The sequence below is a fragment of the Sturnira hondurensis genome, unplaced genomic scaffold (assembly GCF_014824575.4).
Source record: "Sturnira hondurensis isolate 20B ecotype Veracruz unplaced genomic scaffold, ASM1482457v3 Scaffold0020579, whole genome shotgun sequence".
NCBI lineage: Eukaryota > Metazoa > Chordata > Mammalia > Chiroptera > Phyllostomidae > Sturnira > Sturnira hondurensis.
Genome location: NW_028093210.1, coordinates 2,783,233 through 2,800,438, shown reverse-complemented (window position 1 = coordinate 2,800,438; position 17,206 = coordinate 2,783,233). Strand labels below are relative to the sequence as shown.

General features: G+C 43.8%; 1 protein-coding gene across 2 annotated transcripts in view; it reads left to right on the top strand.

Annotated features, from left to right (window-relative positions):
- Window positions 1-17,206, top strand: part of CREBBP (CREB binding lysine acetyltransferase) — a 145,042-nt gene that overhangs the window by 119,129 nt on the left and 8,707 nt on the right. For both annotated transcript variants that reach the window (XM_037029955.1, XM_037029954.1), the window contains 7 exons: window positions 2,511-2,588; window positions 2,906-2,973; window positions 7,509-7,659; window positions 8,028-8,174; window positions 8,832-8,945; window positions 10,038-10,203; window positions 10,568-10,735. In XM_037029955.1, coding sequence (XP_036885850.1) covers window positions 2,511-2,588; window positions 2,906-2,973; window positions 7,509-7,659; window positions 8,028-8,174; window positions 8,832-8,945; window positions 10,038-10,203; window positions 10,568-10,735 — 892 coding nt within the window. The remainder of the gene's footprint in view (window positions 1-2,510; window positions 2,589-2,905; window positions 2,974-7,508; window positions 7,660-8,027; window positions 8,175-8,831; window positions 8,946-10,037; window positions 10,204-10,567; window positions 10,736-17,206) is intronic.

Below are 17,206 nucleotides of genomic sequence, written 5' to 3'. Positions count from 1 at the left end.
CAGTGCTCAATGAGAATGCTGTATGTGCAAAATTTGCTCTGTGGTGGCCCTTAAAGAGACTTCCAAGCTCCTTCAGTGTGACAACTCCTTTTAGATCCCCAACGCTGAGTTCTGAGAGCAGGCCAGTGTGTGGAGAGGCCCGTTGTGTTCTATCACTGTGGTGAATGCTCTTTCAGAGCTGCTTGGTGAGAGCAGGCACCATTGGATGTTTGGGAAGTGTGGCTGTGGTACATCCAGAACTGAGAAACAGGTCCTCCTCTCTATCGGCCCTGACCTCCCCAGCTCTAGGGAGACCAGCTGCTGCAGTGGAAGACAGACTCCCCACCCAGGCCTCATTTTGGAACCTGACTTGACTGTTCAGAGCTTACTTAGTTTTTCCTACTAGCAGTGCCCAGGCTGATTACACATTGACTACCAGAGCTCCAGCCTGAGCAAAGTGCTCACGAGGAGATACTTTCCCAGATCTTTAATGACCAGTGGATTGGTGTTTGTGCCAGTTGTCCATCTCCCTGTTCACAGTATGTCCTTCCCTGCAGTTTTTCAGTTTCACTACAGTTTATATTCATTTTTCAATTTCAAAACATACTGCATTGGAATACTCAGTGCTAGGCAGTAGGCCAACACACAGGTGAATCAAGGGGGGTGGGGCTCTGTTCTTCAGTACAAGAGGCAGGTGGGTCATAGCACACATAGCAGAAGGCAGTAAGATGCTGCAAAGGTGAGCAGTCCTGTCCCAGGGCATAAGGGTATCCCAGAGAAGGTGATGCCTATCTAGAAGCAGGTGTTGGGGAAGAGGAGAAGGGTGTTCTAGACACAAAGGAGTGGAAGAACGCAGGATGTTCAACAACACTGCAGATAAGCTCAAGTGGTTGGTAGGTAGGAGGTTTGGATGGAACCCCTTGAGATGCAGAGGAAAGATACTGGGTACAGGGTCCCTTACACTGCTCTTTGACATATAGATTTCCTCCTGGATGTACTGGGGAGGCTTGGAGAGACATCATTGGCTTCTGTCTTGGAAAGATCACCCTGGATCTGTGAGGGGGATTCACCAGAGGGGAAGGCTTTGCTTCCTGGTAGGGAAGCTACTTAGGAGACTCAGGAGCAGCTTAGGTGGGCAGTGGAAGGCCGACCTGAACAACAGCCTTCTGGTAGAAGGGACCACACTGGGGAGGCAAGGAAAAGGCCAGTGTAGGTGGCAGCTTATGTAACTACATGAAAAAAAATACAGGAAAGGGAGCCAATCAGTTGGTTAGTATTTAATAGAAGGGGAAAGAGGTTAAAATTCAAAATTGATAGAATGGAGTGTAGAATATATAATGTAATTTTTCACATTCCTATTTTACACATAGGAGGGGAAAGGTTAAGGATAGGGTATCTTTGGAGTAGGCACAGAAACTGAAGTGATTGCCTGCTGAGCTTTTAAAATTTTTTAACCCAGGGATGAGCTCAACTGTCAAAATTTCAGAGAAGGATCTGGTTGGGGGTGATGGAGCACTTGAGGAGGGAGTTCTGTTCAGAACAGCCACCAGATAGAGTAGGGGGTGGGGAGAAGGGCAACACAGCACAGGACTGCCAGAGAATATTCAAGACAAGCCAGTTAATGGTGCTGCTATTTTGTGCGTGTATCTTCCTCCAGTAGACAGGAACAGACAAGCTGGGTTAGGCTCTATTTGTGGTTGAAGCCTTGCTCAGCAAGGACAGTGGAAAGATCAGGGGCTCAATAGACGATAAATGAGAACATGTGTCAGGTTACAGGGCTCTCTCACCATCCAGGCTGATTGGAAGAGCCTGAACCCAAGAGAATTTGAGGGAAATGTGGTACTCTCTTGCCCCTTAAGGCTTCTACCAAGTGTAATTTGTGGTGATGCTGAGGGAGTGCCTGAAAAAACAGACTAACCTTCAAGCATGTTGGTGATTAAGATTTCCAAATGAGTTTGGGTGGGAGTACAGCAGGGGGCAAGCAGCTCAGTGTGAACTTTTGCTCTCCAGTGTGTACTTGAATAAGGACTGTCACTTACCACTCAGCTTGGGACTTCCCACCTTTGTGACTGACTCAGAGCAAATATTTCCTGTGCCTAGGTCTAAGAATAAGTGTTTATAATGCTGAAAATACTGTTCTCTGTTACTTAAGTCAGTTTAGGCTTGTGCAGTTACATAGAGCAAGCATTGGTCTTCAAGATGTGTAGTAATGTCAGAAATAGTGGCCCATAAAATGTGCCTTTATCATAGAGCTTTTTAAAAGTAAAGTTTCGTTCCTGGTTGCAAAGGAGATTGGGAGAAGAGCGGAGTGAGGCATTTGTACAAAAAAAAGGGGGAGAAAGTCAGCTTTTTCTATGGAAAATATACTGATGAATTACTATAAAATATGGCTGAATCAATCAACAGGTGCATTAATGCCAGACACTCAAAGTAATCAAGAGGACAGGATGCGAACACAGTACACAAGCTCCTACAGACCACTCTGTTGTGTGGTTCTGTGCGCATTTCAGTGTGCTTTCTTTGTCTTCCAGTTTTGTTGATTGCAAGGAATGTGGCCGGAAGATGCATCAGATTTGTGTTTTACACTATGATATCATTTGGCCATCGGGGTAAGTAATTTCGTGTGATCTTGGGAAAGAGAAAGCAGTTTTACACGGTGGAGGGGAGGATGCCTGCTGCTGCTGCATTTCATTCATTGTTGTCAGCAAGAATTCAGCAATTAAGATGGATGGCAACTGGTTCTAAATCTTTTGAGTCTTTAAGTGTTTGCCTGCTTTAGGAACTATAGAATCAAAGCAGTCTGCCTCTTTACTTTTGTACAATGATGTGATTTAACCACCAACAAAGTATCGTAATGTTACATTTCACTGGTTTGGCAACATATACTGTTTTCTATAATCTGATCACATCCATTATGTTTTTGCAGCTTTGTGTGTGACAACTGCTTGAAGAAAACTGGCAGAACTCGAAAAGAAAACAAATTTAGTGCTAAGCGTAAGTTGTAGAAGGATTTCTGTTTCCTGGTCTGTAGGTTGTAGAAACTTACATAATTATCCCAGTTTTCCTTTGGTTCCTTTGAAGCTCACTTGTCCCATGTTTTTGTTTGTTTTCTAATACTTTCTATTTTGTCTTTCCCTTAAAGAGCATAATTTGACCTGATCATTATATCAAAGTCAGCTTTATGAACAATCCAGCTTTATGAACAGCTTTATGATGAAAGTTTACAAAGCTTAAATATATAGTAAACTGGAATTCTGAGAGAGAAAATTTGTCAGCAGATCATTCTCAAGTAGCTTAGAAGTAAGACCTTCCTTAAAAAGTAAGACCTTTTAAGTACACACACATACACAGATGTTCTGTCTGAGCAACACAATTAGCCCTGGGCCGTGTATGGGCAGCTGCTTGCCCATCACTAGGTGTGGACCCTGCTGTTGTGAGGAGTGACCCTCTCGGGTTCCCTGAGGATTGGCCACCATCCACCCAGCACTGGCAGGAGCCTGGTCTGCACAAGGACTTGTTGGGAGTATCACTGCTGCATTTAGAGTGGCTACTGCTGTCTCTCGATGATAGCAATCTGTTACTACTAAAAGTAACTTTTCATAGGTAGTCATGATTTTTTAATAGATAACATTTTTTTTAAGTGTACAATATACAACCTTTGTCCACTTGGCTCTCAAGTACTAGGATCTGCCTTCTACCTTATGGTGTTCCCGGGCTGGCCTCGTGTTAAGTTAATGGTGCACCCGAGTAGGAAGCCACCTATAGCAGCATCTTAGAGCACACCTGTCTAGTGTTCCCTGCAGTTCTCATTTTTCCAGCAAGACAGGGGTCTGGCACACTGCTCAGGGCATCTCCAACAAGAGGCAGGCCATCTGAGGTGCTGAGAGAAGATGAGAGATGATGGATGGAGAGAGAGGTCACTCACTGGAGGCAAGGAGGAAGCTACTCTATAGGCTACCAAGTCATTGTCAGTTCAAGTTTGAACAGTGTAGTTAATAAAGTCCACAGTTACCCTGTAATTTAAACTCATTCTTGTAAAACATTTTTAAAATATTGATGAACTCATTATTGTAATATTTCTCTGTAGATTAGGGTTTCTCAGCTGAGCCACTGTTGACATTCAGGACCAGATAATTCTTTGTTACAGTGGCTGCCCTGTGCTTGGTAGAGTTTTAGCAGCATCCCTGGTAGCAACCCACTAAATATCAATAAACCCACCCCCACCCTCACCCTCATGAGTAGTGACCATCAGTAATGTCTCCAGACCTTTCCAGGTGTGCCCTGGGGGTGCAGTTGCCCCCAGGTGAGAACCACTACTTCAGAGTGTCTGTTCTGAGTGAGATTACTAAAGCAATTAGCAACTTTGAAACATTTGCCTAGGTCAGAGCTTCAGTGACCAAACTAAATTGCTAGGAGAGCTGTGCCTCACTAGGAGAGTAGCTTCAGCCAAAAGGCACAGGGTTGGAACAGGATGGGGGTCAGAGAGGAGCTTGAGAGCTGGCCTGTCTCTGACCCCACCCTAGTGTCCAGAGAATGGTGGAGAAAGACATGTGGACCATTGGTAGATGAGCTTTAGGGTTTAAGATACAGAACACTTGCTTACAGAAAAGGACCTTAGACACCTAATGTCACCCCTTATTTTTGGTTTGAACAAATGAAAAGTTGCCTCATTCATATTTGCACTGACTACTGGAAATGTCTTCCAGCTGCTAGTCAGTGAATGATAGTCGCAACTGACCTTCCCCTAAAGCCACTTCCCTACCTTACACCACACACGACTGGGCTTGAGGTGGTTGAAAGGGAGAAGGAAACACTGCGAACGCACTGAAGGTTGAAATAAGATTATTTCTATTGTGTTGGGTTATAAAAAGCTTTCCTTACAAAAAAGTAAAAAACTGGAACCCTGAGTGAGAAAGCAATAGGCTAAAGGATTTGATCACATAGAGAAAAAAGCTTCCTCACCACCCATCTCACAACAAAAATGTACATTGAATGCCAGTGGAGGGATATACAATTTGTAATGTTCATTTTAGACTCAGCAATTTCACTTTTCATGTATCCTGCAAAGATATTTGTGCATGCATAGGCAGTACAAGGATGCTCTTTCGAGCAACATGGTGACAGGTGATGGGAAAGCGAGGACAAGTGACTAAGTAAAAGGATGCAACCATACTGCAGGAAACTAGGCAGTGGTGTAAGGAGGAGGCAGAAGAGTGTGCACTGACTGCAAAGAGGTTGCAGTCATGACATCTGGGGGAAGAGCTTGTTGTATAAATACTGTAGGACCTGAAATATACCTCTGCGTACGTATCACATGAATGAGAATCACCCAATTTTCACCCAGGAGAAACTGCATCTCCAGTATTTGCATCTCTGAGCTTGTGCTGGGTGCTCCCCACAGTTTCACTGGACCTTCCTACGTGTCGTACCCCGTCCCTGCAGGAACTACTCTCTAGCCCTCTTTACGTTTTCACAGTGTTTGTTTGGTGCTCATAACAACATTATTATAAGTTGTTTTGTTTAAGTACATTTTTTTAGTGCAGGTAACTTGGGTGGTTTGAAGAAAAAAAGTAAAGACCTAATTTTAAAGGTCCTTTGTTTGCTTTTTGAAAATTTTAGTGCGTAGGGTGATATTTTCACAAGGGAAGGGGGTTCCCTCACAATGGTGGCCCTTCTTAGCTATGTCCTCCCCCTTCTGGATAAGAAACCGCCTCATGAGGGAATAAAATGTGTTCAGTGGCAGTGTGGAGGGGAATGGAGGGATATGGGCAAGAACATGAGACTTTTTCTCAGGGGCTTCCCAAAGAAGACACAAGATGGCCTGTGGGTCCTTGCAGCTAATGCTGCATTTCTCAGGCTAGCTGTCTCGGCCGTGGGGTGTGCAGAATGTGAGGGGTCCAGAGCTTGACCACATGGCTGTGTGCAGGGTACATCTTCATCAGAGTAGGAAATAGGTCACAAATCCACTGCCCCTATTTTTACAGCCTTTCAAGTTTTATTTTCCTGTGGGGTTTTTATTTCATTGCCGTTGTATATACCTTATCCAAAAAAAAAAAAACACACCCTATCATTGATGGGTTTATTGCAGAAAATGGAATTTAGAAAGTTAGTGTAAATTTTCCATATATTCTTGACCTCAGTAAGGAATCTTCTAAAATCCCAAATAGCTTTTTCAAAAAACTTCTCATTAATGTTGTAAATATTTTAAAAATCAATAAACATAAAGAAAAAAACATTGCCGTGGCTGGTGTGGCTCAGTGGATTAAGAGCACCAGCCTATGAACTGGAAGGTCACTGATAAGATTCCCAGTCAGGGCACATGCCTGGGTTGCAGGCCAGGTCCCCAGCTGGGGCATGTGAGAGGCAACCACACATTGATGTTTCTCTCCCTCTCTTTTTCCCTCCCTTACCTTCTCTCTCAAAAAAGAAAATATCTTTAAAATCCCATTATATATAAATAATCATTGCGAACCTCGTGCTACTCTTACTAGTCTTTTTTTTTTCGTGTGCAAAGAGTTTTTATGTTATGACTAATGTTTTGCTGGGTAGCTTGCTGTATATCCCCTGTCACAGTGGCCATGCCTGGAGCATTTCTTGGGAGAGAGGGTTATGGAGGAGAGGAGCCTACCCAGGAGCAGAGCAAGGCAGGTTTGGTATTGAGACAGTGCCAGTGCTCCTGCCATGATAGAAACAACCAGGGCTTAGTTGGCAGTGGAATGTGCTGTGTACTATTTCTTGACTCTGCAGAGTGTACTCTTCTCAAAGCTGGGCAACAAGAGGAAAGCAGATCACGGAACACGTGTGCACCAGACCTGCCCTCCTCCAGGGAAAGCAGTGGCAGGCCCCCCACTTCATGAGCATTCTTGGCTTGAGGCACAGCTGTGACCCTGAGCAGCCACGTGCAAGCACCCAGGACCATATCTATACTTCACCGAGGCCTGGGGAATAGGGAGGCAGAAGGCTGGTGGGCACAATATGGCTCTCCTCATGCCTGCCCCCCTACTTTACCCCACAGCCCATCATCTTTCAGATCTAGGTCCACCTTTCTGACTGTTCTGCCCCTTATAGTTTGAAAAAGGTGAAAATATCCTGCCCTGGCTGGTGCATTCAGTGTATTGAGTGCCTGAAAGGTCGACATTTCCATTCCCAGTTGGGGCACATGCCTGGGCTGCAGGCCAAGTCCCCAGTTGGGGGCATGAGAGAGGCAAGCTGTTGATGTTTCTCACACATTGTTTCTCTCCCTCTCTTCCTCTCTAAAAACAAATAAATAAAAATAATTTTAAAAGGATGGAAATAATGTGGGCACTTGATGGCAATTTTCAGGGTATGAAGTGCCTGAGATCCCAGAGCACCCCTTTTCCTCATAAAACTCTCACCTCATAGTATAGACCAGATCCCTTCTGGATCTAGAGAGCATTAACTCCTACAATATATTAGACTACCCTAAAAGGGAAAAGTGGATTCTGTGGCCTCTGTTGCTGCCTTCATAGCCCTTCCAAAGCCCCCTCACCTGCTTCTAAACTTTCCAGGACTACAGACCACACGGTTGGGAAATCACTTGGAAGACCGAGTCAACAAGTTTTTACGGCGACAGAATCATCCAGAAGCAGGGGAGGTCTTTGTCCGAGTGGTGGCCAGCTCAGACAAGACTGTGGAGGTCAAGCCTGGGATGAAGTCACGGTTCGTGTGTAGACATTGTGTCATTTTCTAAAACAGCACTGTTCTAGTGCTTGACCCCTCCTGGTTAACAGAAGGCCCTACTTTCTGACAAGGCTTTTTGCATAACTTACAGGCTTTTCCATGGTTAGGGTGTAGCAAGCCCTTTTCGCTATCCCAAATTCATTAGAGGTGGTAAAATTTCCAGCCAAGTGAAGCAGTTACAAAGAATGGGATCGTGGCTCCACGCTGCTCGGGCTGGTGGGAAGTTCTGGGCTGGTAATCAGAAGAGATGACAGGCTTGATCTTCTCTGTCCTGAGTAGGTTTAGAGCAGGAGATTTAGGTTGTAAGCAATGACGTGTGCAAACATCAGGTTCTGACTTTATTTCAGGTTTGTGGACTCTGGGGAAATGTCTGAATCTTTCCCGTATCGAACCAAAGCTCTCTTTGCTTTTGAAGAAATTGACGGAGTAGATGTGTGCTTCTTTGGGATGCACGTCCAAGAGTATGGCTCTGATTGTCCCCCTCCAAACACAAGGTAGTCCTCTCTCTTCTTTCAGGGGGTGTCCTGCTGTGTTACGACAGACTCAGGCTCTGTGTGTCTGAGAGGACCTGTGTGTTTTAAAGCGTGGTTTAAATTAAATAATTCACACTTGATTAACCAAAGTAGTTTAGGTTCCCTCTAAGACAGTGGGAAGTGAAGCATTTTTATGAGTTTCAAGTATGTTTTGTGTTTTGAGTATTCGTGGGTCCTGGTTCTGGTTTTGCTGTTGTTCTATCTTACCTGGGCCAGGTAGACCCACAGAGAATAGGGTAGGGGCTACTCCCATGAGCCTGGACATTTTCTGATGCACCTGGAAAAATGAAGTACCTCTACAAAGAGTTCTTTCGTGTTCATTCTAGAATCTGGGTGAGGGAATTGAAAATGGCTCTTCTTAGTTTGACCTTATCTTTCCATGGTTCTCCATGGTGAGTGATGCCATTGCTTCTCAGTTTAGTGATGAAATTGGATTCCATTTATTGACTGGCAGAGGCAGTTGCTCATGGGAGTTTTCTTATGTCCTGTTTGTGGCCAGTGTAAATGCTATCAAAACAAAATGTATTTCTGTAGCTTGTTTTTGGGGGGGATGCTGTTTGCTTTCAAGTTTAGGGGATACCCTGAACTTCCAATTAATTTTTCTTCCTCCACCCCCAGGCGTGTGTACATATCTTATTTGGACAGTATTCACTTCTTCCGGCCCCGATGCCTTCGGACAGCCGTTTACCATGAGATCCTTATTGGATATTTAGAGTATGTGAAAAAATTGGGGTAAGTTTCATTCAGATTATCCAGTACTAATAGCCTCCATTTTTTAATTTTTACTGTGTATTTATTTTGTGAAAGTGTGGAAGTGTTTAAGTTTCATTTTAACGTCGTTAGCTGGATTCCAAAGTCTCCAGAGCTCCTCCAGTGCTCTCAGAGCTTCTCAGCACAGTGCGTGTGGTGTTCCTGCCTCTGTGTTCTTTTCATTATTTTTCCATTCTGGTCTCTCTCTTTAAAAAAATTACTGAATCATATTTTATGTATTGTCAAATTCACCTGTTAAAGGTATACACTTCACTGATTTCCAGTAACTTTATGGAGTGGTATGGTCATCACCATGAATCAGTCTCAGAACATTGTCATCCCCCAATAAGATCCCTGTGCCCATTTGCTGTTAATCCCTGTTCCATGTCTGTCCCCAGTCACCACTGATCTAGTTTCTGTCCCCATAAATGTGTCTTTTCTGGATATTTCGAATGAATGGAACCCTGTAAGATGTGGTTTCTTGCATCTTCTTTCTCTAGCTCAGATCACATGTTTTAGATCTGTGTCATATTCCTTTCCCAAATTTGAAAACGTTAGAGGTATTTGACTGAAGTGTCTTAAACAGAATGAATGTTTTATTTTAACTTAAACCCTTAGGAGGAAATAAATACCCAACTGCCTTTTCTGTGTGAAGAAGAAAGTAGTTAAGAAATTCATTGTGTTCCTGAGTAGAAGCCATTTGATATACCTGATGAATCTCTTGTTTTCCCGGGCTTTCTCCTGTGCTCACAGGTTGTCTTGCAGCCTAGGCCCCTTTTCCAACGTGCTCACCCTGAGAAGGGAGCTTCTTAGGGCTGACTTCCAGGCGTGCATTTGGGCACTCTAGAGATCTTTGGCCTTAACTCACACATCCCCCTCTCCCAGGATACTAGTTTGGAACCCCTCTCAACATCTTACATGTTCTGCCACAAGCACTGTGGTCATTTCTTTGCTTTCTCTTTTCTTTGTAGTTATTTCTGTCCTTGCTTTGTCCCATTCCTCAGCTGTACTTCTCGAAGGCAGGAACAGTTTTGCTAAGCCCTTTAATCTGAGTTATGTATATGTGTCCTGCAGGTATGTGACAGGACACATCTGGGCCTGTCCTCCTAGTGAAGGAGATGACTACATCTTCCATTGCCACCCCCCTGATCAAAAAATCCCCAAACCGAAGCGCTTGCAGGAGTGGTACAAAAAGATGCTGGACAAGGCTTTTGCAGAGCGAATCATCCATGACTACAAGGTACCGGGTGCTTGCTGTAGGAGGGCGTGCAGTGGGTTTGTCACCACTGATTTCCATACCTTCATGTGTCTTCCTCTCACGCTCACATGTTAGAATTGTATTCACTTACAGAGATTAGAAAGCAAAAAAATAAAAGTAAAACATGCAAAAGCATTTTATCTGCAGTCTGTCAAGATCTTTTAGTTGGCAGTCTAAAAGCCATGCTGTTGTGTTGCCTGTTTAAATTGTCTGATCTTGGCCATTGTGCACCATGGGAATACACTGCACCAGCATCCTCTTCAGTGTCATAGCCCTATACCATCCCCTCCTCGGGAACTTTCCTTGGGTGTGCTTGTCTCACTGCTGTTCTTTGTTCAATCTCCAGGACATTTTTAAACAAGCAACTGAAGACAGGCTCACCAGTGCCAAGGAACTGCCCTATTTTGAGGGTGACTTCTGGCCCAATGTGTTGGAGGAGAGCATTAAGGAACTGGAACAAGAAGAAGAAGAGAGGAAGAAGGAAGAGAGCACTGCAGCCAGTGAGACAACGGAGGTAAAGCCCCGACACCCCCACCACTTTCCTTCTGGAAAGCTTGCTAGCCCAGATGTGTGCTGATGGCTGAATTCTGGCAGGCTGGAGAGAACTTGTGCTGTTGAGTTCATAGGATGTGGCATTCTTTGTGGTAGATTTTTCACACATAACCTTACCTTGTCACCACACGTAGCAGGTCTGTGGCCTGGGAGCACAGCCCACACTGGTTATTGGGCAAACTGGCATGTGGGCACTGGAGACTCATCACCTAATAGAAGAGGATGGGAAGTGCTTGCTCCATCATCTCTGGACAGAACAGATAAGGAATGTTAAGACATGGAAAAATGAGAAACACGGGCACCTGGCCAGGGATCCCAGAACAGACAGAAACTGAGATAGATGCATCACAGTCAAGAACCAATCAATTGATTTAAAACAATACAGCCCTGGCCAATGTAGCTCATTTGGTTGGAGTAATGTCTTGTAAACTGAAAGGTGGTAGGTTCACTTCTGGGTCAGGGCACATGCCTGGGTTGCCGGTTTGGCCCTGGTTGAAGCACATACAAGAAGCAGCCCATCGGTGTTTCTCTCCTAATCTCTCCCTCCTTTCCCCACTAAGCATAACCTCTAGTGAGGATTTTTTTTTTTTAAAGGACTTTACAACCCTGGCCAGTGTGACTCAGTTGACTGGAATGTCACCCATAGCCAAACAGTTTGTGGTTTTGATTTCTGATTCAGGCACGTATTGATTCCCTTACCAGGGCACACGGAAAATAACCAGTTGGTGATTCTCTCTGTCACATCATTCTTTCTCTCCCTTCATCTCTCTTTTCCGTCCTCTCTTTTTTCTTTTCTCTAAAAAGCAATGAAAAAATGTCCTGGGGTGAGAATAAAATAATAATAATAATAAATAATACAGGATACCTGGACAATAACGGCGGGGGAGGAGAGCTGGGGCGGGTGGGCTGCGATGGGGGTAAAAAGCAGAAAACTGTACTTGAACAACAATTAAATTTTTTAAAAAATACAATTTAAAAAATAATAACAGTAGTAGCTCCAGCCAAGATGCAGATGTGGGTAGATACATCTCAATTCCTCACACAACCAAAAGAAGGGTAACAACCAATTTTAAAACCAGAATTAACCAGAACTGTTGTTTTTTTCTGCCAAGAAAAGCGAACTGTATGGAAGTCCAACAACGAAGGAGTTAAAGAAGAAACATTTATCTAGACTGGTAGGAAGGATAGAGAGGACATGTGGCAAGGCATCAGATGGTCTCACAGTTGTGTATAGATAAACCAGGAGGAGAACTTGGGGAGAGTGATAGACTGTGCAACCCAGGGTTCCAGTGTGGGAAAATAAAGCCTCAAAACCTCTGGCTATAAAAACTTGTGGGGGTTGAGGTGACGGGAGAAACTCCCAGTCTCACAGAAGAGTCCATTGGAGGGGCTCAGGGGATCCTAAAATGTACACAAGCCCTCCCACCCAGGAGTCAGCACCAGGGCAGCTCCTGAAAAGACACATTTTGCTTGTGGGAAGCGGAGGGGGGGGGGTGTGACTGAAAGCCAGATGAGAGCTGAGTAAGCAGAGTTGTTCCCTCCCTGATACCTCCCTTGCATATAGTACCACAGTGCGGTGATGTAGGTTGCCACGTCCTGGTAAATATCTAAGGCTCTGCCCCTTACAAAATAACAGGTGCACCAAGACAAAGAAATATAGTCCGAATGAAAGAATAGATCAAAACTCCAGAAAAAAAACTAAGCGACAAGGAGATGGCTAACCTGTCAGACGCAGAGTTTAAAACACTGGCAGTCAGGATGCTCACAGAAATGATTGAGTATGGTTGCAAAATAGGGGGGAAAATAAAGACTTTGAAAAGTGAAAGAAAAATACACATAGAACTGACAGTGAAGAGAAGGAAACCAGTATTCAGATCAGTGATTTGGAGCAAAGGGTAGGCATAGACATTCAATCAGAACAGAATGGAAAAACAAGAATTAAAAAAACAGGAGAGGCTTAGGAACCCATGGGACAACTTAAACATTCCAACATCCGAGTTACGCATGCTAGAAGGAGAAAAGGAAATGTGAGAAATTGGAATTTTATTTGATAAAGTAGTGAGAGAAAATTTCCCCAGTCTTGTGAAGGAAATAGACATAGAAGTCCAGGAAGCTCAGAGAGTCCCAAAGAAGTTGGGCCCAAAGAGTGACACACCAAGACATATTTTCATTAAATTACCCAATGTTAAAGATGAGAGAATCTTAAAAGCAGCAAGAGAAAAGGAGACAGTTACTTACAAAGGAGTTCCCATTACACTGTCAGCTGATTTCTCTTGAAAGAAACCTTGTAGACAAGAAGGGGTGGAAAGAAGTATTCAAAGTCATGAAAGGCACAGACCTACATCCAAGATTATTCTGTCCAGCAAAGCTATCATTTAAAATGGAAGGGCAGATAGAGTGCTTCCCAGATAAAGTCAGATTAAAGGAGTTCATCATCACTAAGCCCTTACATGAAATGTTAGAGGGATTTATCTAAGAAGAAGAAGGTCAAAACTGTGAACAGTAAAATGATGACAAATTCATAACTCCCAACAACTGAACCTAAAAAAAACTAAGCAAACTAGAATAGGAACAGAATCACAGAAGTGGAGATCACACGGAGGGTTATCAGTGGGGGAATAGGAGGAGGAAAAGATACAGAGAATAAGTAACATAAATGGTAGGTAGAAAATAGATAGGGGGAGGTTAGGAATTGTATAGGAAATGGGAAGCCAAAGAACTTCTATGTACAACCAATGGACATGAACTAAGGAGGGGAGGGAATGCTGGTGGGAATGGGGTACCAGGCAGGAGAGGGATAAAGAGAAAAATGGGACAACTGTAATAGCATCATAAATAAAATATACTTAAAATAATAAAAATAAAGAAGCTCTGGTTGGCAGTGGCTCAGTGGATTGATCACCCGAGTGCAGAATGAAAGGTCACCAGTTTGATTCCCAAACTGGTTTGGACACATGCCTAGGTTGCAGACCAGGTCCCCCCTTGGGGCCATGCAACAGACAACTGATAAAATTCACTCCATCTTTTTCTCCTCCCTTTACTTCTCTCTCAAAAAATGATAATAAGTAAATAAAGTCTTTTAAAAATGATATTAAAAGAGTACTTTACAAACTAAACACACCCACAGCTTCCAGTGTTGTCTGCACTCATGCACTTACCCCAAGTCCTCATTGTGCAGGCATGGGCCTGAGCAGTATAGTGAGAACAAAGGAAAATATCATCCCCGCTGTCAGCGGTGTATGTTCTAGTAGAAACAAGAAAAACATGCCTAGCACACTCTGAGAGAGAGGTGGAGGCTTTGGAGAAAAGAAAGCACGGGAAGATAGAGTCACTTCTGGGTGGGGGTAGTGGATCCTTTTCTGGGGCAGAGGCATCTGAGCAGAGACTGACCTGGTGAGAAGGAACCCAGAGGGTCAAGTTAAGAAGGAGCTTCCAAAAGGAGGAGCAGCAGACATGAGTGACTGAGTTCTAAGTGAGTGTGCTGTGTTTCAGGGTGTCCCATAAGACGTAGTTGGGGTCATAGCTATAGCTGCCATGAGAAATATGTGATGAATTTTGAGATTAGTAACCCCAGAATTTGTGGCGGGTAAGGAAAATGCTGGGTCAAGGCTTCCTGTTGTGTCTTTTGCTGCAGAAGAGGGAGAGCATATTGAGGGGAAGAAGTTAGAATCAGCTGTAGACGTGTTAGTGTTAAGGTGCCTGTTGATACTCTAGAGGAGCTGTGAAAGTCTGTGGCCCTTACAGGTGTGCTCAGGAAGTTGTGTGGGGCTGGCATCCAGAGTCAGGGTCTAGCGTGACTTGCTCAGTGTCTGTACTATACCAGGCAAGCGTGCTTCACCGGGAGCTCTCCTACTCAGCCAACCTTTGAAGAGCTGGCTGGATTTTAGCAGTAATTCTCTTTTGTTTTTTAAAGATTGATTGATAGATTGATTGATTTGAACGAGAGGAAGGAAAGGAGAAAGAGAGTGAGAGAAACATCAGTGTGTAGTTGCCTCTCACATTTTCTTCACTCTGGACCTGGCCCGAAAACCAGGCATGTGTCCTGACTGAGAGTGTAGCCAGTGACCCTTTGGTTCACAGGCCCACTCTCAGTCCACTGAGCCACATCAGCCAGGGCAGAAATTCACTTTTATTGGGAGAGAGATCAGACCTGGCCTGTGAACCCCAAGGTCCCTATGTGTGTCTGCCAATGCCAGACACCTCTGGATGGGAGGTAGCCTGAATCTGAATGCGCATCTGGATGGTGGAGGACAGTGACCAGTACAGCAGAGGGAGGAGAGTCTGCTGTGAAGGTGGAGATTCCATAGAGAGGGACTCGGCAGGCAAGGGTTGGGGGCATTTCAGGCCCCAGCTGTGAGTCCTGTTCAAGGGTGACGTGTCTGTCTGTGGCCTGCTGGGGAGGAAGTACTTTCTGGGAGATGGAAATAGACAAGGGCTGACTCTCTTTGCTGACCATGGATTTGCATGGTGGAGAGAGCAGGACATGGAGACAAAGGACAGAGAGGCACTGTTTAGTGTGCCTAGTTCACATAACTAAGCGTTCCCTTAGTTACAGACAGCACTTCCAGTTGAAAGCTGCTTTGCCATTAAAAGTGATCTTTAATGGGATAAATGAGGAAATGCTTTGCTATAACGGGAAAGAAACAGGATGCAGCCTCAATTCCTATGTAACCCCAACTTTGTGAAGAAAAATACACAAAGTAAATGTGCATATGTGCTGTTGCTTTGGTGACAAAAAAGTTATTTACCCATATTTCTTAAGCTGTGCAGAGAATCTGTTTATTTTATGACTTAAAATATAGGCTTTATATTTTAGAATAAAGGCTTATGGAAAACTTGAGGAGATGGTACAGAGTTACTTATATTCCAGGACCAGTTTCTCCTGATGACATCTTAAATTGGTGTGCTGCATTGGTACAATTGCTGGACCAATATTTGTCCATCATTGTTAACCAGATTCAGTGTACTTAGTTTTTACCAGTGTCCTTTTTTTAAATATAATTTATTGATTATGCTATGACAGTTGTCCCATTTCCCCCCTTTATTCCCCTCCACCCTGCATACCCTCTCTTACCCGCATTCCAATCTCTGCCCCCTTTACTTCATGTCCATGGGTCATACATATGAGTTCTCTGGTGTCTACATTTCCTGTACTATTCTTAACCTCCCCCTGTCTGTTTTCTACCTACCATTTATGCTACTTAATCTCTGTACCTTTTTCCCCTATCACCCCCTTCGGCTCCCCCACTGGTAATCTTCCATGTGATTTCCATTTCTGTGATTCTTAGACTTTTTTTTTTTTTTGGTTTGGTTGTTAATAGCTATGAGTTTGTCGTCATTTTACTGTTCATAGTTTTCATCTTTTTTTTAGGTAAGTTCCTTTAACATTTCATGTAATGAGGGCTTGGTGATGATGAACTCCTTTAACCTGACCTTATCTGGGAAGCACTTTATCAACCCTTCCATTCTAAATGATAGCTTTGCTGGATAGAGCAATCTTGGATGTGGGTCCTTGCCTTTCATGACTTAGAGTACTTCTTTCTAGTCCCTTCTTGCCTGCAAGGTTTCTTTTGAGAAATCAGCTGATAGTCTAATGGAAACTCCTTTGTAGGTAACTCTCTCCTTTCCTCTTGCTTCTTTTAGGGTTCTCTGTTTATATTTAATCTTGGGTAACTTAATGATGTGTGCCTTGGTGTGTTCCTCCTTGGGTCCACCTTCTTTGGGACTCTCTGGGCTTCTGGACTTCTTAGAAATCTTTCCTTTGACAGATTGGGGAGGTTTTTCTTCATTATTTGTTCAAATAAGTTTTCCATTTCTTGCTCTTTCTCTTCTCCTTCTGGCACCCCTATGATGCAGATGTTGGAACGTTTAAAGTTGTCCCAGAGGTTCCTAAGCCTCTCCTCAGTTTTTTGAGTCCTTGTTTTTTTATTCTCTTTTGGTTGACTAGTCTTACTTCCTACTGGTCCACACCATTGATTTGAGTCCCAGTTTCCTTCCCTTCCCTGTTGGTGCCCTGTACATTTTCCTTTATTTCACATTTCATAGCCTTCATTTTTTTCCTTTAATTTTTTACCATTTTCAGCCAGTTCTGTGAGCATCCTGATTACCAGTGTTTTGAACTGTGCATCTGATAGGTTGGTTATTTTTTCATTGCTTGGTTATATTTTTTCTGGAGCTTTGATCTGTTCTTTAATTTGGGCCATTTCTCTTTTTGTCTTGGCACACCTGTTATGTAGTAGTGGGCAGAGCCTTTGGTTTTCACCAGGGTGGGGCAGACCTCATTGCTGTGATGTGATGCTGTATGTTGGGGAGGGGTTCGATAGGGAATGGTGCCACTTGCTCCTTCCTACCAGTTTTCAGTCACTTCTCCTGCTACCCACAATCAAATTGGGCCTTTCTGGTGCTGATTTCCAGGTTGGGTGGGTTTGTATAT